Genomic DNA, 20,558 nt, shown 5'->3' with positions numbered 1-20,558 from the left:
ACTGGCTCATAAATATTTGGGTGGCTGTAGTGGGTTTTTGACTGAAAGGTTTGAGCCCTATGTCAACAGCTGTAAATCCTCCTCCTCCTTCTGTGGCATCCCTGAGTGAAAACACTGAATCCGTACTGACTCCAGAGTGGATGCCCTTGAGCTAACCATATGTTTCAACATAATTGTAAAGAAGGAGAGAATTGAATCTTCCCAAGAGGATCAATAGAGTTTCACTGGAGAATTTGCAATCTGCTCAGTCTGGTTCTGTTGTGACAGAGATGTCTTTCCTTTGGAAGACCATTTCCACCAGGAATAGAAAGAATAATAAAAAGTTAGGCCATATAAAATAAAAAAATTATGAGACGAAAAGTCAAAATCACGGGACGTTACATTTTTTTACATACAATTTCAGAATTTTGACATAAGATATGAGATAAGATACTAACTAAACAATTTAATTAAACTTATTAGATACATATGTTTGACTCTGTATATAAAAGTGTAACTTTGAATCATGAGATGGAAAGTGAAAATTATGAGAATAAAAGTGAAAATTATGAGAATAAAAGTGAAAACTATGAGAATAAAAGTGAAAATTATTAGATTAAAAGTGAAAATTATGAGAATAAAAGTCAATATTATGAGATACCAAGTAGAAGTTTTGATTTAGCCGCTAATAATAAAAAAATATATCCATGCACATATTTTTTACCTGCTGAAAATGAGCTTCCATTGTTTCTTCTTTATCCAAGTGTAGAAATGTGCCTGACACTCAAGTCAGACGTGTACGCTGTACACCACTGACAGTCTAAGCCAGTATAGTATAGTACACATATGTTGCAGACAATAACACCCCCGGGCAGACGGACAGGATACCTGACGTGTTGTCCTGATGAGAACAGATTGTGAAATGTTCATTGTGTTTTTCTGAAGTGACGTCAGCAGGGTGGGATGATGACGTTGCAGACAGCCTCCACACAAAAACTGGCTTCCGCGTGACGTCGTTGACCAGTCAGCATTCTTTCTTCGGTGGAGCCGGTAGTTAGCAGCGCGGAGCCGTCGTGTTTCTGCTGTTTAAACAATACACCAAACCTTCAGAGGTTCAACACGACTTTTCCCCCAACCTTTTTTTCTACCCGGTCTTTATTTTTTTATCTCTTTGTGGACACCACAACAACTACACTGACGTCCCTTTTGTAAAGGTAAGATAACGTCGGTGCGTTGCTAACTAACGTTAGCTGACTGTTAACCGACCGGGTCTGGTGGGAAGTGCGGTTGTTGTTTTTGTTTTGATGTGGATTTTTTTTTAAATTAAAGTGGGAGCTGGATCCTCGTGGATACAGAGCAGTTGTGGTGGTCGGTTAAAAAAAAAAACCCGGACTGAGAGTTGTTTTTTTTTATCGCTCGTTAGCTGTTAGCTTACCGGCGGCCTACAGAACAAAACCCCTCAAGATGTCGCTGTGAGTGGACATCCGGTGTCTGAACAAAGACCTCATAAAATCAGCTGATGGCAATTTCTTTTCAGTTCACAATGGAGTCATTTACATCTGAATTCACACCGATTCCGTTCGATTATTGAAAGGACACTGCTTTACATCGACCGACTAAAGGTTTTGGACGCACGGTGTTTAAGCTTTTTTTTTTTTTTTTTTTGCAATTGTGGCGTAAGACTGGAAAACACGTACGGACGACTATATTTAAAAGTGTTCATCCATTTTTAGACGCTTATTTCATATGATAGAAGCTTAATCGGGTTGGAAACCCCCCCCTTGACGTTACATCTAGATAATTATATCACGGCACATGTATCCTGCCCAGGTCGTGTGTCGACACATCGTATAGCGTTTCCTGTGTCGCTGCCCTCCGTGATTTGGGTCGGGTTTAGGTTATACAAGGTAAGATTGGATAACAGGGCTGGATGTATTGTTAGGAGTCCCGGCAGACGGATGGCTCGGGGTTTACGGTAATAAGGGGAAAAACACGGCGATTGTGAAATAGACGTCGACGTAACGCGCTAGCGCCGCCGTGCTAGCTCGGCTAACGCTGCCCCAGTTTCGCATCCACTTGCGCGCGGACACGTGCCAGGCGCTCGTGCGCTCGACAAATCCGGGTGTAATTTCTAAAACTGGTGATGAAAACGAAACGTGCTACATCAGATGCAGTTATCGCTTTGTTGTAATGCGTCGGATGGCGCTCGGATGTGTGCGTGTCTCCATTTTACAGCCATTAGCTGCGTGCTAACGTGTTGTTGTGTGTTTGTGTTTGCAGGTCGCTCTTTCCCGTCCTACTCCCAGAACATCTTTCTTTTCAGATATTCTTTGTCAAGCCGCCAAAGTGGAGAGTGTCGTCGCACCAGGGGGTCCTTCTCGTTTCAGGTATGAACCCGTGCCTCCTCAGGCTTTGTCCCTTTTTTTTATTTTATTTATGCTGACACCCCTTTTCATCACCTCACATAAAGGCTTAGGCTCACATTTCCTTATGTTAAGTTAAAAACCCTTTTTTCTTTTTTTGCATCACAGTGTAGGGGGAGGAGGTGGGGGTGCACCTCAGCACTATCCCAAGACTGTCGGCAACAGGTGATTTTTTTCAAAGCTTTCTTTCACTAAACACTAGTCTTAATTACATCCATTAAATCCACACTGGGCTTTAATCGCAGTCTCACACATGTAGTGTTCCTTTCACACGTCTGGGGGGGGGGTGTTTCTGACAAACTGTTATATGGCTCCTACACCCCGATAACGATGGTGGTTTTTAGGTCAACGCTTCTCATTTGGAAAATGGTCGGCAACTGCTTTTACTCTGAAATTTCATGACCTCCCACCACTTTGGCAGTCATTTCAGTGTTGCCATTGTCAATATTTTCATAGAGCTGACAGTGTGTAAGCCATGGGGTGTTTCGTTGGAATTGTTTGTCTCAAATGGCTTAAACTTACCAAGAAAGTTGCGTAATATTCACAGTTGTGCCTATTTCGGTAGAAACAACACTTCTTAAATTATCTGTCTGACATGGACACACCTTAGTTAAGTGACTTCACATCTTAACAGCAAACCGCACTGGTCAGAAATGCAGGATATGTGAGAATAATAGGCATGTAGCATTGCTGAACACTAGTGCAGGTTATTGTGTCACATGTTAAAAATGTCTCTTTCGCCTTTTTGAAAACCTGTTAGTTCAGTGGTGTTTCTGTAAGGAGAGCCTCCTTAACTCAGTCACCATGAATCAGGGCTAGATCATCCCAGTGATGATTGGTTGTTTTCCAGTTGAAATATTTATGTATTGTAACATTAGCTGTGTTTTGTGTCAATTTCAGCGAGTTCCTGGGGAAGACCCCAGGTTCTGGCGTTCAGAGATGGGTACCTTCTCGAAGCACTAGACGAGATGTCAACTCCACCAACGAAAAAGGGCAAAAGGATGCAATCTTCCGGAAAGTGAGAGGGTAAGTTTTCTCTATTGAAGTTACACAGATCATATGAAATTGTTGCGTAGTCGTGAAGTATTTTTAAACTAATGTCCCTTCTTGTCTTCTTTAGCATACTTAATAAGCTGACTCCTGAGAAGTTTGACAAATTATGCTTGGAGCTCCTCAATGTGGGCGTAGATTCAAAACTTGTCTTAAAAGGAATCATTTTGTTGGTGAGTGTTTGCTGTAACTATTTATTATATCATTCTTATAACCTGAAAATAGGCACTTAATTTATTTTCTATTTCTTTTACTCAAGATTGTTGACAAAGCCCTTGAAGAGCCCAAGTATAGCCAGTTATACGCTCAACTATGTCTACGCTTGGCAGAGGATGCACCAAACTTTGAAGAACCATCAACCGAAAGTCAAGCAACACAAAAGCAGAATACTGTACGTCTTTTTTTGTTTTGTTTTTTTATAGTACATTGTCTCGTTGTCTACTTTTTGGTATTGTCTGTCTTCTGGATTTTGAACAAACCCTTTCTTACAGACCTTCAGACGGCTTCTGATTTCCAAGCTTCAAGATGAGTTTGAGAACCGCGCCAGAAATGTTGAACGTAAGAGAATTACATTTGATGCTTGTGGCTAGTTACAACATACTGTGTCATGTCTTGTTAATGTTTCTTTGTTTTTAATTTTGGATTGTTTTTTCCTTCTTCTGTAGTCTTTGAGAAAAATGACAACCCACTCACCTCTGAGGAGGAGGAGCAGCGTGCTATTGCAAAGATCAAGATGCTGGGCAACATCAAATTCATTGGGGAACTTGGCAAACTCAACCTTATCCACGAATCTATCCTTCACAAGTGCATCAAAACAGTAAGTGTTAAATTAATAACGTTTGTTTTCTTCACTTGTGTGATCCCAAAATCAGAGTAGGCTGCCAGCCTGAAAGCATCCTGGCAGTTAAATGTCTTGAGTCACTTCAACGGGGGTGGAAGAATATGAAATAAATTGTTTGTTTTTATTACTTTTTAAGCTTTTGGATAAGAAGAAGAAAGTCCAACTCAAGGATATGGGTGAAGATTTGGAATGCCTCTGTCAGATAATGAAAACAGTGGGACCTAAACTTGATCATGAAAAGGCTAGGGTGAGTATGATGAAAAACCACTGAATAAGTGTTGTCATAAAATCTGTGTCTTCCATTTACTAACAAATAAATTCTCATTCCAGTCTTTGATGGATCAGTATTTTGGCCGCATGCAATCCTTAACGACCAACAAGGAGCTGCCAGCTAGGATTCGTTTCCTGCTGCAGAATACAGTGGAGCTGCGAGACAACAACTGGGTGCCCCGCAAAGCTCATACTGACAACGGACCAAAGACGATCAACCAAGTTCGTCAGGATGCAGTAAAGGTTTGTCTACCTGGTGAACTTTAGGACTGACTCTGTATAATGATTCAGGGTGTTGAATACTTGTTGAAGTCAGCATTAGTATACAGTTCATAGTCAACCCGTATCCTTAAATTCTGCCTCTGTTGCAGGATTTGGGTGTTTTTATTCCACCTCCAACCGATGGAATGAGGAATGAATTCTTCATGGAAAACTCCTCCTTCCTGCCAACAAGGATCAAGTTTGACAGGGAAACTCTTGGTGGGCTGGCTGATATGTTTGGACAAATGCCAGGTATGTCACAACTTTATCCCTCGGAGCAACAGTTCCACTCTCACCCCGATTTTTAAAAATGAATCATTCTTTCCTTCCTATTAATATTTCTTGTCTTGTTTTGGGTAGGGAGTGGCATTGGTACAGGTCCAGGAGTCATTCAGGACCACTATTCCCCTACCATGGGACGCCATCGCACAAACCCGCACTACAACGGCCACATTGTCAACGGCAGCAGTTCACACCAGCCTCAGTTTGAAGCAGGAAGCAAGCCTTTCATAAAACCAAACCAGGTATGTGCAGCAGATCTACAGTATAATTGTTCAGTACTTTAGTGGTGGTGAATTCAGGAAGTGCCTATTCCTCACTATAAATCTGTGAAATGTCTTTTTAAAGGGGCAGCAGTCACCGGTTTTTAACCACAAACAGAATCACTTGGTGCAGATGCAGACTAAGGACATGGCTCCACGTTTCAGCAAGAAGGGGAAGGTCAATGCTGATGAGGTACAATCGCATGCTCTAATAAACAGATTATTTTCTTCTGGGTTCAATAATAAATGGATTGGTAAACACCTTCAGTCTTATGTGCAGTGATATGATTATATAAATTTGCTTTCTTCACCCCTGTAGATCAGTCTGAGGCCAGCACAGTCCTTCATCTTGAATAAAAAACAAGTGCCGAAGCTGCAGCCACAGATGACTATGATGCCTGCCCAAGGTTCTCCTCTGGGACAGGTAAGATTTTAAAACAAATCTGTTTAACTAATGGGTAGTTGCAGGTTTCAGGGAACATGCATTCATTTGTTTTTCTTTGTTCAGGCTCCACAGCTTGGCCTGAAAATCAATCCTCCTCCGATTCAGGAAAAACCTGCAAAGTCCACTAAGAAGGCCCCTCCTACAAAGGAAGAGTTGAGCAAAATGACAGTAAGTGTCTCTCCCTCTGTACTTCCTTCATGCTCGACACACTCTGTGTGTCTAGCATACTATATCTGACTGTCCTTTCCTTTTTTAGGAGACACTAGTTGCAGATTACCTGAACAACAAGAACATCGACGAGGCGGTGAACGCTGCGAGGGAGATGAAGGCTCCGAAGCACTTTTTGTCTGAGATGCTGAACAAGATGGTGGTCTATTCCCTTGATCGTTCAGATGAGGATAAGGAACATGCGAGCACACTGGTCCACACACTCTGCACAGAGGGCATTGTCACTGGTGAAAACCTATTGCAGGTCAGTGTTGTAACCTTTTTCTTTTTTTATTAGAATATACAAAACGTGTTTTCTGAATGTGACGCAGTTGTTCAGCACTAATCAGTCTGTTGTTCATTATGGTAGGCCTTTTTGAATGTTCTGGACCAGTGTCCAAAGATCGAGGAAGAAGTCCCACTGGTGAAGTCCTACCTGGCACAGTTTGCAGCACGTGCGATCATCGCCGACCTGGTCAGCGTTGCAGATTTGGCCCACCAGTTGGAGAATGGTGCACATTTCCCGCTGTTCTTGCTCTGCCTGCAGCAGATGGTCAAACTGAAGGACCGTGACTGGCTGGTTGACCTGTTCCAGCAGAGCAAGGTCAACATGCAGAAGATGCTACCTGGTATGTCCAAACCCACTCGGACAATGCATTCATTTGTAATCATCAGTCTTTTGCTATTACTCACAGTCTTTATTTTCTCCCACAGAAATTGATCAGAACAAGGACCGGATGCTGGAGATTCTGGAGGGCAAAGGTCTCAGCTTTTTGTTCCCGCTCATGAAACTGGAAAAGGAGCTGCTGAAACAGATCAAAGTAGACCCCTCTCCACAGTCCATCTACAAGTGGATCAAAGACAACATCTCTCCTAAACTCCACACTGACAAAGGCTTTGTCAACATCCTCATGACCAGGTACGGCAGTGAATGTTTCTAACAGTGAAACCAGTCTGTGCTGTAATAAAATCTAATCTTCATCCAAGCCCACAACATTTTGTCTGACGCATTTTACATGATACTGATCGTCGTCTTGTCTGCCAGTTTCTTGCAGTACATTGCGTATGAGATCAACCCAGACGATGACGAAGAGCAGCTTGCAGCGCCCAGCAAAGAGCAGCTGGAAGAGGAGAAGCAACTTCTGCTGTCTTTCAAGCCAGTGATGCAAAAGTTCCTACACGATCACATCGACCTGCAAGTCAGTGCGATGTACGCCCTGCAGGTCCACTGCAATGCCAAGGGTTTCCCCAAAGGTACGTCCACGCTCTTATGTTGAATCTTATCAGCTTAAGTCAGAGAAGGTGTTAAATGTTGGTGCTGAGGCTTAAATGTTGATCTCTTTTTCCAGGCATGCTGCTGCGCTATTTTGTGAACTTTTATGACATGGAAATCATTGAAGAAGAAGCCTTCCTTTCATGGAAAGAGGATGTCACCCAAGAGTATCCAGGAAAGGGGAAAGCATTATTTCAGGTAAGTTTATGCACTTTTTAAACACTTTATTTTCAGCTTGCTGCATTTACATGCTCAGTAGCATTTTTGTGTGTGTTTTGTACATGAGCTAATGGAAATTTTGTGTTTATGGTGCAGGTGAACCAGTGGCTGACCTGGCTGGAGACTGCAGAAGAAGAGGAGTCAGAGGGTGAAGATTTCTGAGGAACCAGGTCAAAGCCATGTGATATCAGGATGCAATGGAAGAATTTTTTTTTTTCTTTTTTTTCCAAACTTTGTAATTTCTCTTTTTTTGGGGAGGAGGGGTTTGCTTTTGTCCTTCCCTCTCTCAAACCAACTGATTCTTTCTCCTCTTTATGAATATTTTCAACCACTGTTACAATTCATTCCACTATGAAATATTTTGTCAGATCAAGCCAGCATCGCCACCATCTTATTGTATTTATGCTTCTCTTTCTGATTTTGTTTCATTCTTATTTGATGTCCTACAGCAGATGTTTTATACATTTCGATCATCTTGGGTTACGTTTTCTTTACAGTAGGCAGTATTGTGCAGGGAAACTGTACCAGCACCAAAATCTGACCCATTTTATCACCTTTTACATCTGGTGTCACAAAGTGCTGCCATAACTATTAACTTAAAAACTGTTTACAAAAGAGAAAAGACTTTAACATATTGCAAAGAGACTTTTCTCGTTGTTTTATCTACATTTGCTAATCAGTTTTTAGATGCACTTTGCTCAACGTCATGAGTCGTTGCAATAGTAAGATACACTTTCCTTGATTTGTTGAAACGATCTAAGTTGCCGTTTTTTGGCTGCCATAATTATAATGGTTATCTTGTGCTTGGAAGCAGACCATTTTGTCCGGCTTCGACGATGTCTCACAACAATGGCCTGTTTTGTTAGCACCGTGATTTTTCAGCTACCCACATTTAGTTTAATGAATCAAGAGCTTTTTAAATGTAAAAACTTTTGTGCTGTTAGGAATGAATCTGTGTGGCCTTTTTTTTTCTTTTTTTTTTTCTTTTTAATTTATCAATTCATATGGATATACCTCTAATGTACCTCGGACTATACTTGAATGTCTCGGTTTTTAACTTTGAGACAGCCAAAGCTTAGTTTCCTGTGCTACAGTTGTTCACCACCACGTGTGGGAAATTTTAGGTCGGTTTGCCATATTTGTCAAGTTTTTAAATGGTCTTTTTATCTTCATGAAATTATAAAGAATGCACTGTATGTGTACACTTAAACCTTCTCCTGGAGTCTCACTGTAATGTTAAGTACAGGAAGCTTGAGTGTACAACTACAGATTTACCTTGAATAAAGTTTAACAGTTCATTTCATTGTCCTGAGGATTTCTTTCCCCCTGTGTCATTTCTAAACTATTAAATCAACCTGAGTAACATGATTTGTAAAATATGAATAGGTACCAAATATATTTTTGCCATGCATTTCTATTTTTCTGTATTTTCATCATTGATCATACATAAAATTAGGATATTGATCTGCCTGATTTCCTGAAAGACCGTGTGTTGTGCATGATAATTTTTAGGTTAACCCGGTCAGGTAGTCTAAACAGAAAAGCTGCTTGGCTCCAGAGAGACTGAAGCAAATGTGAAGTCACTGCATAACATCCTGTCAGTGTGTACTGAGCTCCAGTAACACTTACGTACTGATGTTTAAAAAAAATTCAGATGGAATGAAAACTACTTTAAGCTGTCACCAAACCTCATCAGTTATATTGTTGAATGGGACGGGTTTAAATTTCTTCAGAGCCAATTGCAACAATCTTCAGTTAGTTGCAGACTGAAATCAGACCCATCGTGCAACAATACATGTTAAATTTGGGGTTATGTTTGCTGTAAAGTCACAAGAATGATCCACAAAAAGCGCTAAGGTCGTCTTCACTTGCTGAGGTTCTTTGCAGGTCAAAAACACTCCAGAGGAAGTTGGGCAGAGCGCAAACAAATCCCCTCACCTGCATGAGACTGTGGGGGCCTAAAACAGCTTCTACCATGTAAAAAGGAGCTACCACAGGTCCAAATGACTCTAACACTAGCATGACTTTCTTCTATATGTTTTTGATTAATTTCTTATCCTTGTGCATACGAGCTGTTGTGACAAGTGAATTTCCCCAGTTATTAAAGTCTATTATCTAATTTAAGTTTGTTGATGTAGGGAAACGTTTACTTTCACAAAAGTTATAAGAATGGACAAAATCATAAACTTGACTTCTTTTATTTGACATTTTGTCAAAGAAAGCATCTTCCCATTTTGGGGTCAGTGATTCATCTGACCATGTGAGATAGAAAATAGATGTTTACACCTCTTAGTTCACTTCAAACCATTTTGATCTGTCTTTAACAAAACATCTTTAACAAAACACAGCATCTGTGAAAAGACATTTCCACGTAAGACATGAGGAATACACCACAAGACTGCCCAAAAAAAAAAAAAAAAAAGTACACTACAGTTTCCTAGGCTAGTTCCAAGATACACTGACAGAAATCCCTGCTTTTAATAGAAAATAAAAACACAGATGTATCGAGTTTTCTCAACATTACATGTGATGGGTCTTGTAAGGAATATTTAATCGCTGTCGTCATCCTCGTTGTTGGAGCCTTCTGGTTCAGAGCCGTTGTCAGAGCGGCGTGGGGAGCCCTCGTTGTCCGATCCTTGTTCAGATCCCCTGTCTGATCCTTGGTCGGACGCTGCGACGGGCGAACCGGGCCGGGACTCGTCATCCGATCCCGAACGACTCCTCTTGCTCTCGTTGTCTGACTGCTCCGAGTCGGACTGCCGCTGCACCCTCCTCTTCTTCACTGGACGGTCGCTGCCGGAGTCGTCATCCTCGGAGCCTGCGGAGCGCCGAGGGCTGCCGGCCTCGCTGCCAGAGCGGTTCCTACCTCCGTCTGACTCGCTGTCGGACATGATGCGTTTCCTGTGGCCGCCCTCGTCATCAGATCCTGAGCCGCTGTCTCTTTGGTGTCTGTATGGGAGAAAGTGCACTCATCAGTGTTCAGCTGAAACTCTCAGCATTTGTTTTTAGTGTAGATGCTCACATAGACGTTGATGCTTTTACCTGTCTTCAGCTATTTTTAGTCCATCCTCATCTGAAGAAGACTCAGAAGAGGAGATGATGGCCTTAGACTTGATCTTTCCTTTGAGAGACGGTGGCAGACGCTCAGGCTGAGACTAAAAGTGAGAGAAATGTATCGGAATTAGGCCTGAGAAAACACGTTAAAAACATTTCAAGACATGAGAAAAGAGAAAACTCAAAGGACCTTTTCGATCCTCTTGCGTTCTTTGGGTTTGCGTTGCTTCTTGGATCGTGAAGCTCCATCCTCATCATCGCTGTCATCTCCTCCTTTAGTAGGTCTGAAATGAGGGATGATATTTGCTCTAGCATCTCCTGCGCCTTGTTCGGAAGACAAACTAAACCACAGTGCAGCGGACTCACCTCCTCCTCTTCTTGCGTGACTTCTTCTCTCCGTCTCCGCCTTCCTCCTGCTCGCTGCCACTGCCTCCCTTCCTCTTCTTCTTCTTCTTCAATGGCAGGTCCTCATCAGAGTCATCGTTGACAAACTCATCCATGTCACCTCCTTTCTTACGCTTAAATATATAAAAAAAAGTGTGTTATCAAGGCTGCATTCAATGCAATCTAGAGTCTGCTGATGACTTCACTATTACTGCTAACACTCACACGTCCTCCACCTCCACCCTTCTTCTTTTCTTTGGCCATCTCCTTTGAACCCTCTGCAAAGGTGAGCAGATTCTTGGTCTTCTCCACATACAACGCTCTCTGCTCCAGGAGCTTCTTCTGTTCCTCCACCTCTCTGCTCCGCTTTTCCTCCTAACAAGTTTCGAGGGGGACAAGACAACCAATTAAAGAGTAAGACTTGATTGTAGCTAAAAATTAAAACCTAGTCATGGTGAGTTACTGTCAAAATGTTTTGGTTCCTAACGCCATGGGAGCGCCATGAGTACCTGTTCTTTCATCATCTGCTGACGCAGCAAGTCCCTCTCCTGTTCTTGCTTGGCACGAAGCTCCTTCTCCTCCTCATCTTGCTTTCTGGCTCTCGCCACATGGTACTGAGCCTGACTCAGCAGGTCAGAGCACTGCCTGCAATCACACAACACACCCAAACATACAGTGATATCACACCCTAAATAAACACAAACTCCACGGTAATCAGACGTAGCAATGGTAAAGCTTTAGATAGAGCCGGTGCTGATTGTGAAACTGAAAATGTTCAAAATATGAAACTCAGATTTTAACATAAACACAAACAGTTTAAGGTCAATATGTGTGGAGTAACATAGATAGTTGTAGTTTTTATAAATATTTGAAGTGTTCTTTAAAAACAAACAAAAGTCTTCAGCTTGTGTTAAACTGTGATGAGAATAAATTCAGACTGACCTGGCCTCAGACGCAGCAAGAGCAAGGTCAAACCTCATCTTGTCTCCGGCCTTGCTAAGGTAGCTGAAATACCTGTGTGAGGAAAAGAGGAGGAGGAACATGTCGGTATGTGCAGCTGGAGGATCGGACTTGGAGAATCGAAATCAAGTCTAACAGCTGTACCTGTGAGCCAGTTCAAGCTCTTTCACAGCGCTGAGCACAGCCTTCAAGTTGCTCTTTTCATCCTTCAGCACAAGAGTGGCCAGTCTTTGAAGCACCAGGGCCACGTTGAACATCAGCACCGTGTCGCTGGGTGCCACGTGACGTGCCTTTTGGGAAAGACATCAGAAAGAGTTAGACTTCCTCCTCATATCACACCATGGACTAAAAGCCTTTCATTTCTGCTTCATGTTACCTTCAGCAGCATCTGCTTGCACTCTTGGAGTTTCCCACATTTGAAGAGCGCCCTTGCGAGGTACAGCAGCACCTCTGTGTTCTGATATTTGTAAAATTTCTTCAGGCAGTTCTCGTACTGTGGAGCAGAATAAAATACTCAGCTGTGCAGATAAAAAACACGAACAGAGACAATCATTTAAAAAAAAAAAAAAAAAAAAAAGGGAATCACAAGTGATGCCTCACCATCTGCACAGCGCTGATGTACTGCTTCTGTTCGACATAGATGTGAGCCAGGTTTAACCAGACGTCACTGATGTCTGCCGTGGCCTCTCTCACCTGCGCAAACACATCACGAGCCTCTCTGAAGTAGCCCTTGTGGGCCAGGACGGCACCTGGACACAAGACATTCATGTTTAATACCGAGGAACTAAAAATATATTAATTAAAAAAAACAGACTAAAGCTCAACGGACCAATCCCATTGGCGGCATAGAGGTTCTTCGAGTCATTTCGCAGGACTTGTTTGTATATCGCCAGCGCTCGATCCTGGTGTCTCTTTTCCTGTCAAGACAAAAAAAAAAAAAAGACCCATTTCAGGACGTGTGTCATTTCCCTGGACACGCACACATACATCAGGGTTTTCCACAGAGCTTTATCTTGTATCCACCCTGTTTGCCAGAAATGATACTAATTAGTTCAGAATTTTAAATTACATTCATTTTAAGCCTAAGAAGACTCACTCTACCACCAGGCCAAGTTGGACAAGTTGTGGTTTGTTAACAATTTGCATTGATTAAAGAGTAATGAGAAAGAAAAGAACACAGTAATCTGTTGGAAATATACAGCAGTGAGGACATGAGTGGGTTTTCTTTGTTCAAGTAAATTAGAAAGAAGTATGCAACATAGCCTGCCACATTAAGAAGCCACAGTCTGTGCTGTGTGGAGATTTTATATTACTGGACACTTTGTACCAGTTCACCATTCATTGCTAAAATGTTTCTGCTGAACATTTTCTGCAGGAGTGGACCGAGCTGAGTAATTTGATGCAGTTGTTCAGTCAGCCATGAAGTCTGACTATGGGTTTGATCGACGCTGCAGTCAAAGTTCATTTAGGCTGAGGCTGGGTTATTAATCACTAGTTGGCCACACATTTTACTCATTTTACTAGTTGACGTTAGTTTTCAAGTCTGTAGCACTTCCACTAACCAATTGCCTGGGTGAATCCCTGGTTTAATTATCATTAGTCATCAAAGTGCTCTAATGCTCTACATTAACAACTACTTTTTCAGTTTATTAAAAATAAAAAAACATATGTCTGCACCTTCTCCCGGTCTCTGGTGGGCTGGTGTAGAGTCTGCAGCCACACGTTACCCAGAGCCAACATGGAGTAGGTGTCGTTCTGCGTGGACGGCTGCTTCAGAATACGCTCAAACTTCTTTTGACCCGGTCCCCATTCCTGTTTGGCCAAGTGAAGGTTCCCTATCAGAGACCAGGCATCTGGGTGATCCTGCACCAAACAGAGCACAACAGATGAGATCATGTTTGACATCAGATTTGACTGAATTCTGGTGTTCTGATATTGACAAGACAAAAGGTGACAAAGTACCTGATTAATCTGCAGAGCCTCTTTGAACCAGTCAGAAGCTTCATAGAAATTTCCTTTGTCGCGAGCCATCGCTCCAAGACGCAAATAACCTGCAGGCCAAAAATGTAAGCAGTTCATCACAGAGCACAAGAACTAATCGTTTTGCTCTTAATTTTTACTGTACAACGTTCCACGCTTACAGTCCACATAGTTTGGATGCTCCCTCAGGATGTTTTTGTAGAGTTTCTCAGCTTCGTGGAATTCACACATTGCCTCGTACAAGCGGGCCAGATTGTAGGAGGTGGTGACAGAAATGGCGTTGTAGTAATGCTCGTCATGTTCTCCTTCGGCTTTGGCCCTCTCGAGAGATGCAAGAAAGTATTTCTGTGGGGAGAGAAGACAGGACCCATGCTTTAAATACAGCCGTTTGTGATAAATATACAGTGTTCTGCACACTTCGTGATCATAACACGAACCTTGGCTTCTCCAAGGTTGCCCAGTCTGAAGTGAAGAGCCCCCAGGTTGTTGAGGATCTCAGGGGGAACATCAGCCTGCACCTTCTCCTGCAGGATGCGGGTGGCTGTTCCGTATGCAGACAGCGCTCCTTGAATGTCAGTCTGCTCCAGGATCTGAGCCAGCTCGATCCACGCCTCCACGTCATCTGGGTACTGCTCCGTCACCTTCTTCAAATGACCCTGGGGAACAACAACAACAGTGAAATTATCATTCTGCATACGACTCCAGACATGTTTCTGAGACACTAGTGTAGTCAGACCAGCAAACCTCTAATAAGCCTGTGAATAAAAACGTACTTTGGCAATGTCTCTCTTTTCCTGATCGTCAGACGTTGCATAGAGAGACCCCAGAATTTTCATAGTTTCATAGTTGTTGGGGTAGGCCTTTAAAACCTTCTCGAAGCACTGTGCCGCGTTCTCTTTGTCCCTTCGATACACATACATCTGTCCCAGTCCAAAGAAGGGCAACACAAAAGTAGACGAGGCGAACTGAGTGGCCTGGTAATAATACTGAAACGCTTGGTCGTAGTCCTCCTGAAGAGAAAAAGGAGAATAGACGTATGAGAAATTGTAAAGTGATAACACAGTGAACAAACAGTGTGCTGCCTCCGGATCAGTTAGGATCTTACCTGCACGTGAAATGAACGAGCTAGCTGGTAGCAGCTCTCAGCCTGCATGGCCTCAACCTCTGTGTTATGGAAAGCGTGGAGGGCCAGGTGCTGCACTTTACTGTAATCCTGAGAAAACAGAAACATGCACGTGTGAATAAGAAGTTAAACAACACTATGGTTTAGAAGTGTGTCAGTGACGAGCAGATTACCTTTTTGAAGAAGAAGTGGTTGGCGAGGTGGTTGAGCACCATGGGGTTGCTTGGGTCGATGGTGTAGGCCCGCGACAGGAGCTGCACTCCGTTCTTGATGGAATCTGCCTCCTTGTTGTTGAGCTCTAAAACCGCCAAACCAACAAGAGCTCCCACGCACTTTGAATTCAGCTCGAGGGCTCGACCAAAGGCCAGACGAGCCTTCTCCAGTTTGTTGAGCTTGACGAAACAGTGGCCCATCCCCAACCGTACCTCAGCTAGACAGAAGACACAAGAACAAGACAGAAGATAAGATGAGGTATAACCTGACACCGATATCTTATCTATATATATGGATCCACACTCTTGCAGTGGTAGTAGATAATGTCATAGCAGTAGAATACAGGGTTCTGTTGTGAGGATGTTTACCTGGGCAGCCGGGGTTCGTACGCAGAGCCTTTTTGTAATACGCCAGCGCTCCCCTGTAATCCTTTTTATTGAAGGAGATGCAGGCCTTACCTGTTGAACAACAACAGTGTCATTATCTTAGTGACTCATTCACGGTGGTCAAGAAAAAAAAATATTTTTATATTTATCTTGCCAAGCAAAGCAGGGATGTTGTTGGTGGACTGATTGAGGACAAAGTGGAACTGAGCATCGGCCTGGTCCATCTTGTCTCCTTCCAGCAGGCAGAAACAGGCTCTTCCCAACAAATGGTTCTGCGTGAGCAAAAAGCACATTATATTTATGCTTACAATGCAACATGAGCGGAGTGGAGTGGAGTTTTCTCTCACATCACATCGTCTGGCGCTTGTTTCTTACCTGATCATACATGATGATCTTGTCGGCCATAGTATAGAGCAGCGTGGCCTGAGTGATGAGCTCTTTCTTGGCATCTTTGTTTTTCTCTTTGCGTGCCTGCTGGACATAGTAAGCTGCCAATGTGTCCAGACAGGTCATCTGGTCCTTCTCATGGTCTCTGTAGTCGAGGTTTCCATCGATACGAGCCGCCTCTAAAAGCTTGACAAAATCCTCTGTTTTGCCCTGCTTGTAGTACTCCAGCTGAAAAAAGACAACGTAACGCAAACTGTTACAACTGTGCAAACAGCCTCATTTTAAGACTGAAACTGTGTTTGGTAGATGTGACCGACTCACCGCCAAGGCGATCCATATGTGCAGCTGTGTATGTTCCTGTTTCAGGATACTGATGACCTCGTCTCCTTCTGGCAGCTGGTCAAAGTCGAGCTCGATAACCTGCGAGACACAATTTGTTCAAGTCATTCAGCTGAACTCTGTGTATCATTTAAAGAGATGATATCAATGTGTCAACCACCAGAGTTTTTACAGTACCATTTATACTGCTACCCCTGTAATACGTCTGGGTATATTAGTCCACTGTAGGTGATAATACTGCTATGTGATATTATTGGAGTTTTACATCTTTTGCCTCAACACAATAACGCATGTCGTTTGAGGTACTTAAGTCACTGGATACTAAATTTTATCCACTGACATTATCCACGCTGCACTCAATCATCATTACTTATCTTTAATTATACCGCTTAGTGTTTGTTTCAAGTGTTTGTAGAGAGGTGAACTTCACGGTCATGTAGGAGAGCTGCAGTGCTGATGGATTCTACTACTACTACTACTACTACTACTACTACTACTACTACTACTACTAATACTAATAATAATAACAATAATAATAACACATTTTATTTCATAGGTGCCTTTCTGTCACCCAAGGACACCGTACAATAAATGAAAGTTGACAGCAAATAACAAACAAAAAGAAACCATACAAGTATATCAAATTACAAGAATACAACATTTGGACAATGCAATTAAATCAGATGTACTGTGTTAAACCGAGAGGTGTTTCTAATATTTCTCCCACCCAGGTTATGTCAACAACAACAGCAGACTAAATACTGTAAACATCTTTTAAACATTTCTGTGTCTCATCAGCAGAAAGCAGAGAGAGGAGCCTGTGTTTGTACTGACTGAGGGATATCCTCAGTGCAGAGATTTGGTAACCACAGCTGTTCTGACTACAGAGCCAGATGTTTGACTGCTCCATGACTTCACCAACATCAGAAGTTGATGCTTAAACACCCTCGACACGCTCGGAGGTGTCTTGAAAAAGTGTGCACCGCTCCGCTGTGACACAGTAACTTGTATCAGAGTCTGAGCTGACAGTCCAAACCCGCCTGGTGTTCAGGTTTCGTGTGTCCTCGCTCATGTTGAACACAGCACTGACGTTTCTTCACGTTCAGTGTGTCTCTGTGCTGGACACAGCGTTAGCTGCTGCTGCTAGCCGGAGTTAGCATCCGCGGCTACACTTTCACAATAAATCAAGTTAAAGACTTTTTTTTTTTTTTTTTACCTCATCCGTGTCCCGTAAAGGGATCTCAATGGAGCCCCGAGACATCCTGACGGAGGAGAGAAATCCCTTGAAGATAGATTTATATAAAAAGATATAAAAGTCTCCAGCCCGTTGTCTGCTGGGAGCTACTTCATGCTTCCGATAGGAAACAAACACACGGACGGCGCAACTGAAATGGTGTCCGGCTGGATTAACACGGATGCTGAAACTGTTCCTCCAGCAACACGCGATGCTTTTTTAATGAAACACTAATAATAATAATAATAATAATGTAAAAAAATATATATATACTGCATTTCTTTTAGTGGTTTAGCCAAATGTGTGTTAATAGTGATTTGTTTACTAAACATGAAAGTTAAACCACCTTGCATTAATACATTTTCAAGTCAAGTCGGCTTTATTGTCAATACTGCAATATGTACAAGACATACAGAGAATTTAAATTGCGTTTCTCTCTGTCCAAACAGCACTAAACGTGAAATATAAAATACAAAATATAAGTGAAGATGTAAATATATATATATATATATATAAAATAAAATATGAAATAAAAATAAAATTTTAAATTAAATTAAAATTTAAAATTAAAATAATATATATACACAATATATACAAGCTAAAAGACATCCGGGAATAGAAAAGTCTGGAGATATAAATAGTATGAACCGTATAAGCAGAATTATCAATATAAATATAAATATATAAGTATGGCAGTATTTCATTTCATCTTCTGCTGCTAATGACCACTCGCTGTCTACATTTGCTGAATCCAAAGTTCAAACATGCTTCGCTGATTGCAATTTTTGCATTTGATATGTTAAACTGGTGAATTTAAATTTAAGTCCATTAACTGCATCATTGTCACGGACCTCTGCAGGGCAGGATTTTTGGCAGGAGTGGGGCGAGGTGGGGGGGGAGGATGGGGGAGGGAAGGGGCCTGGGTGGGTGGTTTGTCAGCTGGTTTTGATGTGAAGCACTGAAAACAAGCATAAGAGCATCTTGAAGACTTCTTGTGCTCCCATCACAGTGAATCAGACGAAGACTAGAAAAATAATACTGGAAATGCAAAGCTCCTAATGTAACATTTGATAGGCTTGTTTTTCTTTGCAGAGGAACTGGCCCTGGACTGAGAAGTAAGAATTTATTTCTATGATTTGTTTCTCTTTTTAAATGATATTTGATGGCTATGTGACTATAAGACAAACAAAATAAGTGCCTTACTTTATGCACAGTATTCGCATATCTATATGAATAGATATGCAAATGCAAATTTTCTACCTCATTGCAGGATAACAATAAGAAAATAGGGAATGTGTAGTCCTCTGATTAGATCCCACTGCATACGTGTAGGCATTAAAAGCAGTCAGGACATTTCACATCACATCTTATTCATTGATTTTCATGTGTGGTTTAATGTATATTTATACTCTGAGTTTTGTCCTCTACCCATAATAAATGGAAGTAAAGTTGTGTTTGATTTGTGTTCAATGATCAGGTCATGTAGGAAGGTGACAGGTGGATTCAGGAGAAACAAGCGCAATGTCTGACGGCAATGATGGTAAGTGACTTTATCAAAGCATCAAACGAATATACAGTGTATGAGTCCACACCAACTTTTGCTCATGTCTACGTGTTTAGCGTGGGAGTCACCCGGCTGTGGGACAAGGGATGAGGACAATAAAGACACAGGTGGATTCTCCGAACATGAACTCCTTGACATCATGTATAATACGTGTAATACTTCCAGCACAGGTAATGTTGATTTCAACAAAACAGACTAAAAATAATCATATTTATTTTAAGTCATTGTTCCTACGTCTGTCTCGTCTCAAGGAGAGGTGCTGGCCTCCACCATCGTTCAGTACCTGCAGACTATGACGGCTCAGAGTTCGGAGCAGGACAGACTGACCAGCCTGCGACGGCTGCTCGACCCAGATTGTCAGGATCTACACGTGAGCAGAGAGACTTTCCACTCCACCATGAGGGAGTGGATCGCACAGTGCAGCCAGGACAGGTGAGACAAAACTGTATTCAAGTTAAGCTTCATATTCAGGACTTTTAACTGTGATTTAGTGACCATTTTTATATAAGTGTCTACCTTTATATTGTCTAAATGTAGTCATCTAAATGTATTCCACTATGCATATTGTCAAGGACAGAGTTTCCCTATATATGGTGACACTCTGAAGGGTTTCATTTTGCATAACAAGTGCTTTAACTTTTGATACTTTAATTTCAGTTTCCTGTTAATACTTCTGTGCTGCTACTGAACAAAAATGTTGACCTTTTGACCTGTAATGGAGTATTTCTATACTGTGTTATAGGTCTTTTTACTTCAGTGAAAGATCTTAATACTTGTTCCACCACTGCTCTTCAGGAAGCAGCAAGAACATCCATGAATTTATTTGATGCTGATTTTCATTTTACAAACACAGCAGGTAGTACGTCTTTTATTATTCAACATTTTCTATAAAACTCTTCCCGTGTTTCAGCACTGATGTGGACAGCAGTCTTGTATCTAGGCCAGACTCTTCTAAAGTGCCTGTAAACGGTAGGCTGTTATTGCTTTGTTCAGACTTCTGAGAGATTTGTCCTGATCACATCAGACGGCAGTTCAGTAAAACCTGTTTTCCTCTCAGGGCTGGATTTCTCAGGTTCCCAAAACAAAGCTGTGTCCTCAGAGAGCCACCAGTGTTCCTGGTAAGTTACTTTTTAACTATTTTTAATCACTGCATCTGTTTACCTCCAATAACCAGTGTGTTTTCATAAGTCACCACTAACTGTTTGTTTGGCTCCAGTGATGGAAAAGACCTGTTGGGCACAGTGGCTGAACTGAAGCATGCTCACCGCAAGCTCAGCGAGCAGAACAGCAGCCTGTTGAGGACGGTGGCTCAGTGTGAAGACATAAACCTGCAGCTCACTCTGGAGATCACCGAGCTGCGAGCAAAGCTGGCCAGGTGAAGGATTAACTGCTGCCTTCGTCGTCAAACTTGTCATAGCACAACG

The 20,558-nt window shown here is 42.1% G+C and overlaps 3 protein-coding genes across 3 annotated transcripts; 2 read left to right on the top strand and 1 right to left on the bottom strand.

The window, feature by feature from the left end:
- Nucleotides 1–1,061: 1,061 nt before the first annotated feature.
- eif4g2a (eukaryotic translation initiation factor 4, gamma 2a) lies at nt 1,062–8,808 on the top strand. Its single transcript, XM_019255657.2, has 20 exons — nt 1,062–1,193; nt 2,260–2,366; nt 3,303–3,428; nt 3,523–3,625; nt 3,712–3,843; nt 3,944–4,010; nt 4,118–4,269; nt 4,430–4,540; nt 4,624–4,806; nt 4,935–5,076; nt 5,185–5,348; nt 5,452–5,559; nt 5,686–5,790; nt 5,875–5,979; nt 6,068–6,283; nt 6,389–6,647; nt 6,733–6,937; nt 7,064–7,272; nt 7,368–7,489; nt 7,607–8,808. Exons 7-20 carry the CDS (start codon nt 4,186–4,188, stop codon nt 7,670–7,672), a joined length of 2,079 nt encoding a protein of 692 aa, XP_019111202.1. The 5' UTR covers nt 1,062–1,193; nt 2,260–2,366; nt 3,303–3,428; nt 3,523–3,625; nt 3,712–3,843; nt 3,944–4,010; nt 4,118–4,185; the 3' UTR covers nt 7,673–8,808.
- An 884-nt stretch (nt 8,809–9,692) lies between these two features.
- ctr9 (CTR9 homolog, Paf1/RNA polymerase II complex component) lies at nt 9,693–17,734 on the bottom strand. The gene is made up of 23 exons (XM_010744808.3): nt 17,553–17,734; nt 16,319–16,417; nt 15,986–16,225; nt 15,765–15,882; nt 15,593–15,682; nt 15,185–15,441; nt 14,994–15,101; nt 14,662–14,898; nt 14,326–14,544; nt 14,050–14,233; nt 13,871–13,959; nt 13,586–13,771; nt 12,738–12,825; nt 12,509–12,657; nt 12,285–12,401; nt 12,053–12,198; nt 11,891–11,962; nt 11,458–11,593; nt 11,174–11,323; nt 10,931–11,082; nt 10,755–10,848; nt 10,553–10,665; nt 9,693–10,459 (listed from the first exon to the last, which is right to left on the bottom strand). Exons 1-23 carry the CDS (start codon nt 17,595–17,597, stop codon nt 10,060–10,062), a joined length of 3,489 nt encoding a protein of 1,162 aa, XP_010743110.3. The 5' UTR covers nt 17,598–17,734; the 3' UTR covers nt 9,693–10,059.
- An 860-nt stretch (nt 17,735–18,594) lies between these two features.
- LOC109137462 (lymphoid-restricted membrane protein-like) lies at nt 18,595–19,570 on the top strand. The gene is made up of 4 exons (XM_027281340.1): nt 18,595–18,685; nt 19,048–19,110; nt 19,191–19,304; nt 19,386–19,570. The coding sequence occupies exons 2-4, from the start codon at nt 19,092–19,094 to the stop codon at nt 19,568–19,570; spliced, it is 318 nt and encodes a 105-aa protein (XP_027137141.1). The 5' UTR covers nt 18,595–18,685; nt 19,048–19,091.
- Nucleotides 19,571–20,558: the final 988 nt, after the last annotated feature.

Source organism: Larimichthys crocea, chromosome VIII (genome assembly GCF_000972845.2).
Source record: "Larimichthys crocea isolate SSNF chromosome VIII, L_crocea_2.0, whole genome shotgun sequence".
Lineage (NCBI taxonomy): Eukaryota > Metazoa > Chordata > Actinopteri > Sciaenidae > Larimichthys > Larimichthys crocea.
This window is presented reverse-complemented; position numbering and strand designations above follow the sequence as displayed.